The sequence below is a fragment of the Pleurodeles waltl genome, chromosome 10, assembly GCF_031143425.1.
Source record: "Pleurodeles waltl isolate 20211129_DDA chromosome 10, aPleWal1.hap1.20221129, whole genome shotgun sequence".
Taxonomy (NCBI): domain Eukaryota; kingdom Metazoa; phylum Chordata; class Amphibia; order Caudata; family Salamandridae; genus Pleurodeles; species Pleurodeles waltl.
In genome coordinates this window covers 769715845-769728792 of record NC_090449.1, presented here as the reverse complement: position 1 = coordinate 769728792, position 12948 = coordinate 769715845, and the positions used below count along the sequence as shown (strand labels likewise).

At 42.8% G+C, this 12948-nt stretch overlaps 1 protein-coding gene across 1 annotated transcript in view; it reads right to left on the bottom strand.

The window, feature by feature from the left end:
- Window positions 1–12948, bottom strand: part of PRTFDC1 (phosphoribosyl transferase domain containing 1) — a 149660-nt gene that overhangs the window by 109201 nt on the left and 27511 nt on the right. The window contains exon 3 of the mRNA XM_069211366.1: window positions 9416–9599. Within this exon, the coding sequence (XP_069067467.1) occupies window positions 9416–9599 (184 nt within the window). The remainder of the gene's footprint in view (window positions 1–9415; window positions 9600–12948) is intronic.

The following is a 12948-nucleotide window of genomic DNA, read 5'->3' as shown; positions in this document are numbered from 1 at the left end:
CCAGCGTGAATGGGGCCTGCAACACTGAAGCCGGCTCCGAATGGAGCCGGCGCTGTTGCAGGTGTGCGACGGGTGCAGTTGCACCCGTCGCGCTTTTCACTGTCTGCTAGGCAGACAGTGAAAAGCATGCTGGGGCCCTGTTAGGGGGCCCCTGCACTGCCCATGCCAATGGCATGGGCAGTGCAGGGGCCCCCAGGGACACCCGTTCCCGCCATCCTGTTCCTGGCGGTAAAAACCGCCAGAAACAGGCTGGCGGGAAGGGGGTCGGAATCCCCATGGCGGCGCTGCTTGCAGCGCCGCCATGGAGGATTAGCCCAGCTGGGGGAAATCCGGCGGGAAACCGCCGGACCCGGTTTTCTGACCGCGGCTTTAACGCCGCGGTCGGAATGGGCTTTGAAGCACCGCCAGCCTGTTGGCGGTGCTTCAGTCATCTGCGACCCTGGCGGTCTATGACCGCCAGGGTCGGAATGAGGGCCTTAATCTCCTATCTCATCACACCTGGTAGGCATGGGTTTCATATCTCAGAGGAGCACATACCTTACAGTCCAAAATACAATCTGCTCTTTAGACAAATATATAGGAAAGAATAATATTGTGGGGACAACGTCTCCTGTATCAGACTGCGGATCATGAACAAACTCACTTCCAGAAACCGGATATCTCACTCATCTACGTCCCGACATTCCCAGTTCTCTATTGACTGTTCTCCCTGATTTCAAGGCGATACATCACTATGTTACACATAACCCACAATATGCACTCACAGCTGTGAAATGTACAATATATATCAATTCTGTACACACTCCTCTTGATATGCTGTCAAATATTCTTAAGGACGGAACTTATAAGCGAGTCAAGTTTCACAGTGGTTACATAAATATCAATTACAGTGTATTGCTCTCGCTTATAAAAGGAGTATTCACTTTCTGAATTAGCACCACATTCTGGAATGTATGATGTCTCATAATACTCACCATGAAACTTGTACATCATCTGTTGAATATCATTGTATTGAATGACCATCTTTTACCTGTATCGCAATGTTATTTGATCTTATGTGTTTATACTAAATGGAATAAAATTCTTTCAACAAAAAAAAATGAGACACTTGCAGACCAGCATGTACACTGAACTAGAAATAATAGGTGATGTGGGAAAGATGCTCACAGCTGAAAATGCTGATGGACCAGCTGCAGGGGAGGGGGACATGGAAGTGTGTGGAAGCGTGCTAGTGTGTGTGTGTGTGTGTGTGTGTGTGTGTGTATCTTTGTGTTTTCTAGGTCACAAGACAGACACACACAACCCAAAGAACTACCCCAAAACAGTTCTGAATGCTTAGACAGTGGTGGATCCCCCGTCTGGAAAATGTGTATAAAGGTGGGATCCAAGCATTCCCAATCTGTTCCGTTTCCAAGTTCCAAAAAGGACAGTGTCTGCATGAAAGCCAGTCTTCCAGAGGTGAGGGCATATCACCTGAAATTTGCACCTTCTGCTGGAGGAACAGAGTATCTGCCTGGTGCCTAGAAGTGTGCCTGCTAAGAGAGTGAAGGAGATTACCAGGCCCTACAGGAGGAGAATGTCCAGGAGAAGAAGGGCAGCATGAGCAACACCCAGAGAAAACGAACTGCCACAGAGTGCAAAGCCAAGAGCTACGCACGCTGTGAGAGGGTCTGTGATTTAGCTATGGACTCCCATTTGAACTCTCAAGTACAAGGACCGCTGTGTCATTTGGCAGCCCGCTGTGGGTTCGAAAGTTGGCGTTGCTGAAGATAGAGAAGAGGATCTGCGTTGTCACTGAAGATGTAGCTTGATTAGCCTGGAAGGACACAACTGCCACAGAAACATCACCGAATAGGCCTGGAGGCTAAGTTGTTGTGCCTGGGTAACTGTCTGCACTCTGCCAGGATGGCTGCAACTGCTGAAGACATTGTGCTGCCATGCAGTACCTGCTGCTCTGACATCATCCAGCAATGCCCGTTCCAAACTTGAGGTAGACGCCAAGGACCCTGCAGTGAGAAGCTGCCACTGTGAAAAGCAAGGACGCGAGCTGTAGCAACCACACCATTAGATCTGCAACAACTATCAAGAAAGTAAAGGCAGGACTTAAAAATGTGAATGGAAAAAGGGACTAAACAAGTAAAGGGTGATGCGAGGACTAAATACTTTTTGCCTGAGTGAACATCTGGAGTGAGAACTGTTGATATGAGTTGAGCATCTGACCGGTGGGGTAAAAAGAAGTGATCTGAATCTGTGCCATCAACCAGGGTTGGAAGACATTTGTCATCTCCTTGAAGAGGGAGATGGTACCTTAATCTTGCAGTTTTGCTGTGAGATTAAAGCACTTTATTGATAAAAATATAAGCCAGGTTGGACCTTACTTTATTGTGACTCTTGGCTGATTTCTAAGCTTTGAGTTCCTGTACCCCACACAGTCTCCCTGAAAAGCTTTTGAGTGCTTGCCTTCTCTACCTACAGAGCCACGTTGATAACAGGTTGTACTTACCCAGTTTTCAGTGCCATAGTAGGACAGAACCCATTAGTTGGAAGCAACATCAACCACCATGACTTGGGCACAGTAGCCCATGTCTGTTCGGTGGCCCCAGAATGGTGTCTGAGACACACACAAACAAACACATGCACGGAAAATAATGGTTGAATTGCACTGCAACGAGATGTATTGGTGTTTAAATGCTGATATACAAAAGCAAGGTGCACATTAGGACAGAGGTGTCTTGTACCTGGACTAATGGGTGTCTCCCTCAATTTGGTAAGGTCATTGTACACTGCAAATTAATGTCTAGGGTTGCACTGCCACTGATCATCTCAATCAGTTGTGCACTGCAAATTAATGTCTACAGGTGAACTATCACAGCTAATTGGACTGGTCGTTACTGGGGTACAAATGCATATTGTGATCCAGTACAGAGCACCTAAGTTTGAAGGCTTTGGCTATTTCAGTATTTGAGGACCAGGCATGATGCAAATCAGGAGAGGTGTGTTATGAGAAGCATGCACATGTCTTAATACTGGTATACTAATGCATGATGCAAGTAAGTATTGAAGTAGGAAAAGCTCTCACGTTGCCACATAAGATAGATGTAAAGTACAACAGCTCTGTGCATGTCTCAGTATTGTTGTATCAATAAATGGTACAAGCAAACATGCTGGCTATGCTTGGGCATTTGAGGCTTTGTCTAAGCATTTGAAGATGTGTATGGTATTAGGAAAGAGTAATTGCCTTTTGGAGTCTAAGCTGGGGCATTCAGAGATTGTATGTGGGACGTACAGGATGCAAGGTGGAATCTGTTGCAGTGAACCACGGGAAAGAAATGAATTGCAAGCTGATTTTCAGCAACGTGTTGTTATCTCCACAGTGCATGTGGAAGACAAAAGAGAACAGTTTAAAAATCATAGGAGGTAGGCTAATGATCGTCTCATTGGCTGGCTACAAGAGGCTGACGAGTTGGACTGAAGAGTATCTGTTGAAGCATTTTTGCAGTCATGAATGGAGAGGTCCTCCCTCTGGCTTCAATGGTACTGTGGTCAAATATGCAAAGAGACTGCCCATGAGGAACAAACAACACAACGACATTGAAGGTGTTACGGTGATACTAACATCACTTTAGTAAACTCACCATGAATTGCTTTAGATGTGGGCATCAAATGAAGGCCAGGTCTTGCATCATGGTAAACACCTGTTCTTTCCTGATGCCAGTCTGAATACTGCTAATAAACTATGAGACATGCAAAGACTCGAGCAAGACTTTGCCTCCATAGCTGCCCAGACAATTATTTTTTTGTGCTGCTAAGGTGAGAATAGTTATGGGTGATAAAATGTCCATACTTCTGCAGGGCTCGGCAGCTTTAACATATCTGGAGTGCTGAAGATATAGAAATTTCTTTTTAGTATTGCCTTCTAATTTCATGCAGATTGATACATCTGTCATATGAGGGCTCGGGATGAGGGTTTCCTGATCTGGCGTCTAACCCAAATTACCTGCACTTGGAATAATTGTTTTGTGCTTAGGTGATTTGCTGTTATACAAGTCCACCTCCTTCCTCTATCCCCTGTGGCACTGTTTATATTACTGTTTTTGTGTTTATCTTTGACGTGTTATGGTGACATGATATTAAAAGACCAAATGGCAATCTTCATTGCAATATTACTGCTACAACGTCCAAACTGTATGGTGGTAGATGGTTTTATGGTGCTAGATGTCACTATTTATGAGCTGCAAATGCCCCAATAAAGACAGTTGCTAACAAAACAAGCATTTGCAATGCAACAGATAACGCATTTGTGAAAGTTTAAGCTATTGGCGTTGTAAATGACAATGCCTTTTACCTGTGTTTTGGTTCGGAGTGTAATGGATGTTTGGCAGGTGCCACAGCAAACCTCCCAAGCCTGTCGCTGCAGGAGAGCGGACACAACAAGGCCACCAGCTTGGGAGTGTTTTTGCCTCATTTCTATAGACTGGCTGATATTATACACAGGTGTTCAGAGGGTGATCGGGAAGCGCACTGGCCTGTGATAGCCACTGTGGGGTTTATTCGAGCTGGAGCCTGTTCAAACAGGAAGCAGTGCTATTCGAACTCTGTTTTAGACAGCCCTTCTAAAAGTGGCATCTTCAAGGTCGCATTAGCTGTGAAGGGACTGTCAAAGGCATGACACCAGTGAATTCTGAGAGGAGGAAGTGATGGCGTTTGCTCCACTTTTGTGCCCTATGATACGCTGCTTCTCTCACTGTGGCACTCTTGTGTTAGCTTCTTTGCGCTACATGGTTACGGTTAGGAAAATGGCTGCCTCTACTAACTGAACTCTATTTGAAGAGGCCCAATTAACATCCAAAGGCTAGATGTTTTTTGCTATCAAGCTTGGGGCCCGTGAAGTGCTTAGTTCTGGAGTCATGACTCCTTTTCCATCATTTTGGAGACAACACCTTTCGCCATCTTCTTGCCTAAAACTAACCTATCAAGAGCACATGCTATTGCTAGTGTTAAGCTCTACTCAAGTCAGTTGGCCAATGCACCCACTGCAGAGGTCTTGACAGAGCAAGAATGTCTCAGATTACAATCCTGACAAAGCTTTTTCACCTCTTCATCTCTGCAAGGTCGATGCAAATGAATTATAGCAATTTTGTTAAGAGTGGCACCTGCTTTGCAGCTCTACGAAATGGCAGAATATGTATTACCAAGCGCTATACAAAAAAAAACCCAGTTATTTCCAGACTGCCGCAACATGCACCAGACAAAGAATCCTAGGGGAGAGGATGTGGCATAAGGGCCAAAGCTGCAGACTTTGGAGCTATGAAACACAGTTCAAGTCTCAGTGCCAGCTCAACCTCCTGTGAGTCTGGGCAATTCACCTAATCTTCCCTTGCTACCAAAAATGAATGTGTTCTTGTGTAATGTAAGCAGTTCTCATGTAATGCACTGTAATACTTTGGTATCGAGTCCGCGCTACATAAAACTGCATAAATAAATAAAGCGCTCCAATACCTTTGAGTCGTGTTCGTGCTACATAAAACTGCAAAAAAATAAAGCGCTCCAATATCTTTGTGTCAAGTCTGTGCTACATAAAACTGCAAAATAATAAATAAAGCACTCCAATTCCTTTGTGTCGAGTTTCCACTACATTAAACTGCAAAAAACAAAGACCCCACAGACACTGCAAATAAACAGCAAGATGCCCAAAAACATGGAAGAGGAAGAAAACATATGGGCACGAAGCTGCGAGACAAAAGAGAAAACTAGTGCATCATACTAAGTTACATGCCCGTTCATGCAATATTCTATGTAACAGGGTCAGTCTCCAAGGCGGTAACAAACCAGCCCCAAGGGAGGGGCATATGCAAAACATTTACTAACAACATCAAGGGATTTTTGAAAGGCAGGCCCAGGAACCAATGAAAGTGATGGACGTGGTTAAAGCCTACAGAATAGATTACAACATGTCAACAAGAGTAGCGCCTGCGCACTACTATGCTCAACCTAAAAAGGAATATGATGTATGAGCGAAGGAAACATGAGTACCACAAAGTCTGTACCAATAGTAACTGTGGCTGAAAAACAAGTATCTGCTTTGGACATGTATCCAAATAAAGGTCTCTGTGTCTTTGGAGAAAAAGCACAAGGAAGAAAGGTCTCAATTAGAAGGTAAATAGGTAAGTAGTGTGTAAATTGTCTCTATCAGGATATAAGTCATAGAAAGTGGATCTATGTTAGAATGTCAGGTTAACCAATGATTTAGTAAATATGCACAGTTCTATATAGATTCACTGTATGTCATTTTCTGTTTCGAGGAGACACTGGGAAGCTGGCATGAGTTTTGCCTCCTTTGATCTGTGTTGGCCCCCCCTAGGTTATATGAACAACATCTGGAGCAACCAAGCTCCAATTGTTATCATAGGTTCAACAAAACAGACTGATGGCTTCTACTGGTGTGAGTGAGGTTATGTCAATTTAGGAAATACTGTTTTCATATGTAAAGAATGCACAGTTTCTGTCTGACCTGCACAATTACAGCAAGTATGAAAGAGCCTTATGCATGAATAACTTTATTATCTTTCACCACAACCCCAAAAGGCGAATGAGGACAATAAAATAGAACACTGAAGAAGTGTTGGTACATTCTTTGGTTTTGTTAATTTACCAAAATGCTAATTTGGGTGTATAGAATAAACTCTAACTGTATTGAAATGCACTGTATACGTTTTTAGTAGTCTTAGCAACATTTGAATTATGCTGGAGTAATTTTGCATTACTATTTTGACATTAAAAGATCAAAAACTTTGTGATTACGTCCATTTGAATAATTATGAGTAATATGTCACATAAATTCTACTCCAAACGCACAAGTAAACAAACGTAGGGAATGTGAGCTGGCTGCTGCTGTTTGCGTTCTGTTGGATTTAGCACCTTTTCTTACCACCATATGCAAACTCTGGTCCATTTTGGACATAAGAGTGTATGAAAATAGAACTGAATGCTGTATAACGTTCCTCACATAATTCTGCGTAATTCTGCTGTAATGCTGCATTTCACTGTCCCTTAATCAGTGCACAGGGGGATATCTCAACCCCACAAGCACTGATTCTTATGGGAGAGCTATCGTTAGAAAGGGGAGAATCTCCCCTTTCCAATGACACCTCTGCCCAGTGGATTCCTGCTTGGAAATCACAACTGGAGGGCAATCCCCAAGCAGAGATCCACCCAACTAGGCACCAGAGAAAGGGGGATCAGCCCCTTTTTTAATACAAGTCTTTATGCCCCCCCCACACTGCCACCTCTGGGGAGCAGGAGGGCAGAAAGCCCAATAGGCAATGTTTGTCTATTATTCAGCTCGGAGTGGTGGGGGCTGCCCAGAATATGCACAGCCATGCCTCCACCCCTAAAGAAGGGTGAACTGTCTTTCTGTCCACCCGGGAGGCAGAAAGCTCACTGGGCACGAGGGTGGGCCTGCATAGAATAGACAGGGTTATGCCACCCACCCCTACACATATAACAGCATGGCCACTTAAAAATTGATGTGTCCAAGGATGCTAAAATGAGTTATCTTTGAGTTGGGTAAGAACAAATACCTTATATTAATCTCAATACCACTTGTAAAGTTAGTTCAACAAGGCTGCCTAGAGCTCCAGAATATTGTTAAAATATTTTCGTTGAAGAACTGGCTAAGGGCAGCACTTATATTCAGGCTACTAGTATGTACTTGTGTGTCTTGTTCTTGTTTGGTGCACAGACTCTGTTCCATCAGTAACATAATTGACAAAAAAAATAAAAGATTCACCCACTGTGCTGCTGCTTGTCCAGATATGCTTATTATTACAGAAACAATTATTTGTTAAATACAAATAATGGATTTTTAGACTATTTGCAAAAGTAGAACAACTAGTCAGTCAGGGGTGGTTGACTTGCCATGCTGAATATAAAGGAAAGACCTTAAATTCAACAACACCACTACGGTTGTAAGAAAAGAATACTCTATTGGCACTGCTTCTTATGTCAAATTCAGCAATCTGAATGGGATGGCATTTACGTATATGATTGCTGTGTTCACTTTGAGACTCACAACCTGTGTCAGAAAAAAATGCTCATAAAATAGAAATGTCCTGGACAATAAACAGCTGCTCAAAGCATTTGTTCAATGTCCCAGTATCAAAACTGTGTAAACCATACAAAATGTGTGTTTACATCACTGTAGCGGAATGTATGTTTACCTTATTCGCAGAGGGAGACTGATGCAAATGTGTTAAATAAAATAAAAGTGGACCCATATATAATCAGTAAATAAATATAAATGCACCAAATGAACCTTATTTTAAATTGCTACGAAGTCAGATTTATCATTATTGATACACTTTTAGTATACTTCTGCAGATACAAAGCTTGACACATTTCTTTATCTTTACATATATTTCAGAGCTAGAATGCATGATTATGTAATTCATGATTGTTAATACCCACCAAGTCCCTTTAACTACTCACTTAATATTTCTCTAGAAATGTTACTTGAAAGTTCTGCAAATGCAAACCTATTCATTGTCTCTTAATAAACAATGGCAAAGCCAATACTTCTGGCTTTAGGTAGGTGGTGTGATTTATTTATTTGTTATTGCAAGCACCTGCCACAAAACACAAACAAGGTAACAAAAGATAACATTCTGCCTAAACATGGCAGCCATCTGTTTACAATAAACATTTTAAACCTAAAAACAAAACAAAACATCTGATATAATTTTGAAAGAACAGTATACTGTTTCCTGGCGGGCAGGTGTACTTGGAATAAGTATATAAACCCTCTTCAGTTTTAATGCACCTCAAAGGAAAATGTGACTATTATTGGTGCAAACAAAATGTGCTCTTAGCTGTCACTTACTGTTAAGATACCAGTATGGTTACAAAATGGATGAAGAATGGAAAAATATAATTAGTGAATTTACGTATTGGTCAACCAGTCACCCAATGAAGGGAGCATCTTTTTTGGCTGATGGGCACTTGCAATCAGACAATATGCCATCCCTCACAGTGCTAGAGAAACAATTGCTCCAATGAGCTCAACCGAAGACCCATGCTGTAGTGGGTGGAAGCACAATGGGTATGATTGATGAACAGAACAATGGATGAAGAGGGCTGACTAAAAGCCCCTATATAAATGAATCGTGTTTATTTTGGGATTTATGCATTTTTGAGGCTGTCTCTAGCGGAGACCTATAAGTGGCTTCTAAAAGGGTCGACATCATTAATGTACTCTTCTGTTCAGCTGGGCAGAATTAACTAAGGGGCAATGACAGTCATTTGTTAATCATAAACTTGATACAATGTCCACATTCGAAACAGTACACAATTGCAAGAAAGCTGGGTATGTGCCACTATTTAATAAAAAAAGAATGAAAGTAAATAAATTGCTACTTACACGATAACTTCTAAGTCTGACAAATTCAACTCTCATAGAGATGCACTTTTCTGAATTACGGCTGAGATTCTTAATGTTCTCCACAAGGTCGGCACAAAATTTGTATCCACCTTTGAGCACGCAGAGAACAGTGATATGGTTATCTCCAAGGTCATTCATGATATTTTTTGCCAGTCTCTCAGTCCTGTAAAAAGAAATTGCAGATTGGAACAACCTTTAACTTAATACTACACTCGCCACAGCATACTTGCATGTTTTCTGTAGGTTTTTCATAAACAGAATCAAAGTGTGTCATATTCCATCACTTTCCCTAAACTAAAAGGTTATGAGACACTGGGCATTGAGTAAACATGGGAAACAAAGTATGTTGGAATTAGGAATGCCATACTGCAGTGGTCCCTAACATGTAGCACCATGTTACTCACAGCACCATAAGGTGTTGCGCGATAGATGATCACCACATCTCTATTTTGTCAGCCATAGAGAGCAAGTATTTAATTGCTTTTGAATGTGATACTTAGGAGACTGACTGGTTCGCTTCTCTCCAGCTACTCCACTTATAATTGATCCTTGTTGATTGGTTGGCTGAAACACAAAGGTTTAAGAATCCAAACCTAGAAAACCTTTTAAGACACCAAAGTGGGCACAGTCCAACCTGGCTGTTGCATCTGGCTCAGTAACAGAAATGGGGAACAAGTTTTTTTCTCTATTATTCAAAGTGAACGTGGTGCAGCTCCCAAACATCTTGACAGTGTTGCCTACACAAAAGAATAAGTGTAGTTTACTTCTTAATTTCGATCTTAGAAATAATGGAGCCTGCTAGTGGATTTCCTTGCAGGGGCATTATGGAACTGGCATGGCCGGGGCATTCTGAAAGTTTGCAAAATGTGCTAAGATGCTGAAATACTCAGATTTTACATGACAGTTAATAATCACAGGATTATTGGATTATTGTCCAATAGTGGGCTCTACATCCTTCATCAGTTTGCAAAATGTTACTACATTGATATATATATTATGGACCTCATGATGATGTTGGGAGTCTGACCATCAGGCTGCCAATACAACGGTGAGGAGGCAGCCACCAAGCCGGCGGCCTCCCCACTGCCATATTATGACGCTTCCGGCGGGCTGGCGGCGGAAAACGTGCGGCGGCGTTGGCCCTGGCTCTCAGGGAGAGCCGAGGCCAATGCCGTCACGCAGACGGTACCCCCAGCACCCTCGGATTGCGCACTGTCTCCCTTGGCAAACAGTGCGCTTTCCCAGGAGGCTGACAGGGGGGCCGCTGCACTGCCCAAGCCATGGCTGAGGGAAGTTCAGGGACCTCCCCGTGGTCACATCCCTGTCTTTCTGCTGGCCTTTCCACAGCTGGGTCCTCCACTTAACACTAAATGTCTGAAATGTTATTAGTAAGACAATGTCCCTTGTTAAATGTCCTTTAAATCCCAAGTTTTGGGGTTAAAGAGAAACATACATCACTTGTCACTAATTTGGCAAAAACATTATTGGAGAAAAGTCAAATCCTTGCAATATGACCTGATTTTCCGGCAGAAAATTCAGACTTAGCCATTATTTTTTTAATATTGCTTGCAAGAAACCAACGCCTATGGTAAATAGGTCTTTAAAATCATTCAAATTATGGTATCTGGACAATATTCTCCATTAAATGCACAATAAACAAGTAAATGTTCCTAAAAATACTGTTCATTACTGCAAGTGTACGTGCATTAGTTATTTATCATAGTACACCCACATCTACGGTTATGTTCTGTTGTGGCTCAGATGTTGCTCATCAATAGGAATGGTGCACAATGGTTTGTCACTGCTCACAAAAGATTGGGGGCCTCTGCCCTGGGGTTCGACTACAGTTTGTTTGCTGAAAGCACCATGCTGAACATGTCTATTAAGGCTTCTTTTTGTCAGCACTAGTGGCCTTCTGTCTAACAATATGTCACACATTTACTTCAGTTTACCATTGACAGGTTCATTTTTCTACCTCTGCACTTTATTACATTTTGATTTTTGGTATTTTTGCTGAATGCCAAAAGACAATGGGGGCCATTATGAGTTCAGTAGATGGTTTTTACTGCCCACCGAACTTCCAATGGGGAGGTTGCCGCCACAGAGGCTACCTCCCTGCCGGCCCCATTAAGAGTTTTCCGCTAGGTCAGAAACCTGAATTTCTGCCCGTGGGCTTAGCGGGAAACAGCCTACAACATTGTCTTTGGCTCATAATCAAGCTGGCGGCAATACTGTAGTGAGCAGGGTGCGCCAGCAAAGCAGACAGTGAACATTGCGATGGTACTGGCCAGAGGAGCCCCTGCACTGCCCATGGCAAGTGCATGGACCCCCTGGGGCCTCCTGCCCCGTTCTCTGCCAGCATTTTCATGATGGTGGTACTGCCATGAGACCGCTGGGGGAGAAGGAGGTCGTAATTCCAAGGGCAGAGCTGCCCTTGCAGATTAGGACAGCCACCACCACCGGACTGCTGGGATCTCTGATCCTGGACGATCCAGTGGTTCCTTGGCAGCTTGACCGCCAGGGTTGTATTGTGGCGCTCAGACCACAGCCAATGCGGCATTCCGACCACCATGCGGGAGTCTGGCAGTCTAGTGACCACCAGACTGGTACTGAGGCCCAGTATGTGTTGCCCCCAAAAAACATATATGAGTACAAGTATGTCCCTCCAGAGTTCTATAGATTCTCTTAAGCTTCTTTAAGTTTATGTTTATTCAAATATGTCACAAATAAGGAAGCCATTAGTATGAGAAGCACTCCGGCCAGACTGAGATCAACTCATAAAAGGACCAACTGTAGATTCCTTATAAGGGACAGGTTTTTAAAATCCCTGTGTAGGTGCTAGAGGGAAATATTTAATTTCAGACCAGAACCAAGTAGAACAAGCAGGCACTGCTAATCTAGACCAAAACAAGGCTAAAATAATAAGGCCAATTAGAAAAGCAATGGATTTTTTTATTTTTTATTCCACCACTAAAGATTTCCACCTAGCTGCCAACAGATTACTATATGGAAATACATTTGGGAACTGTTAATGCCCAGGTGTATTGTAGCAGTCTGGGCTGTGTGTACCATAAATGCTTCAATAAAGTTGTAAAGAAACCTAATTTTATTTTCAAAACCTTTCTTTACTGACTTTGTAATTCACCAACGTACACACATAGATAAAAGGATACAATCTGTTCCAATACACCAGAGGGTATTGTAGTAATAATACACAGTGGAACATTACAAGTTTTACATGCTACAATATACACAAGCATTGGGGAAGCCAAAGGTTCTCAACCTTTGGGACCTGTAGGCTTTGACAATGTTTTTTTGCAATGCTATATAGCATCCACAATGCAAAAGCGTTTTTTACATTTCTGTAGGTGTGGGGGAAGCAACACAGAGGGCGGAGGCAACACAGTGTGTGGTGGGGCAAAGCTACATGGGGGCAAAGCAACACGGATGGGGGAAGTTGGAAGCAACACAGAGGGCACGGGTCAGGGGAAGTAAATGACAGAGAGAACAAC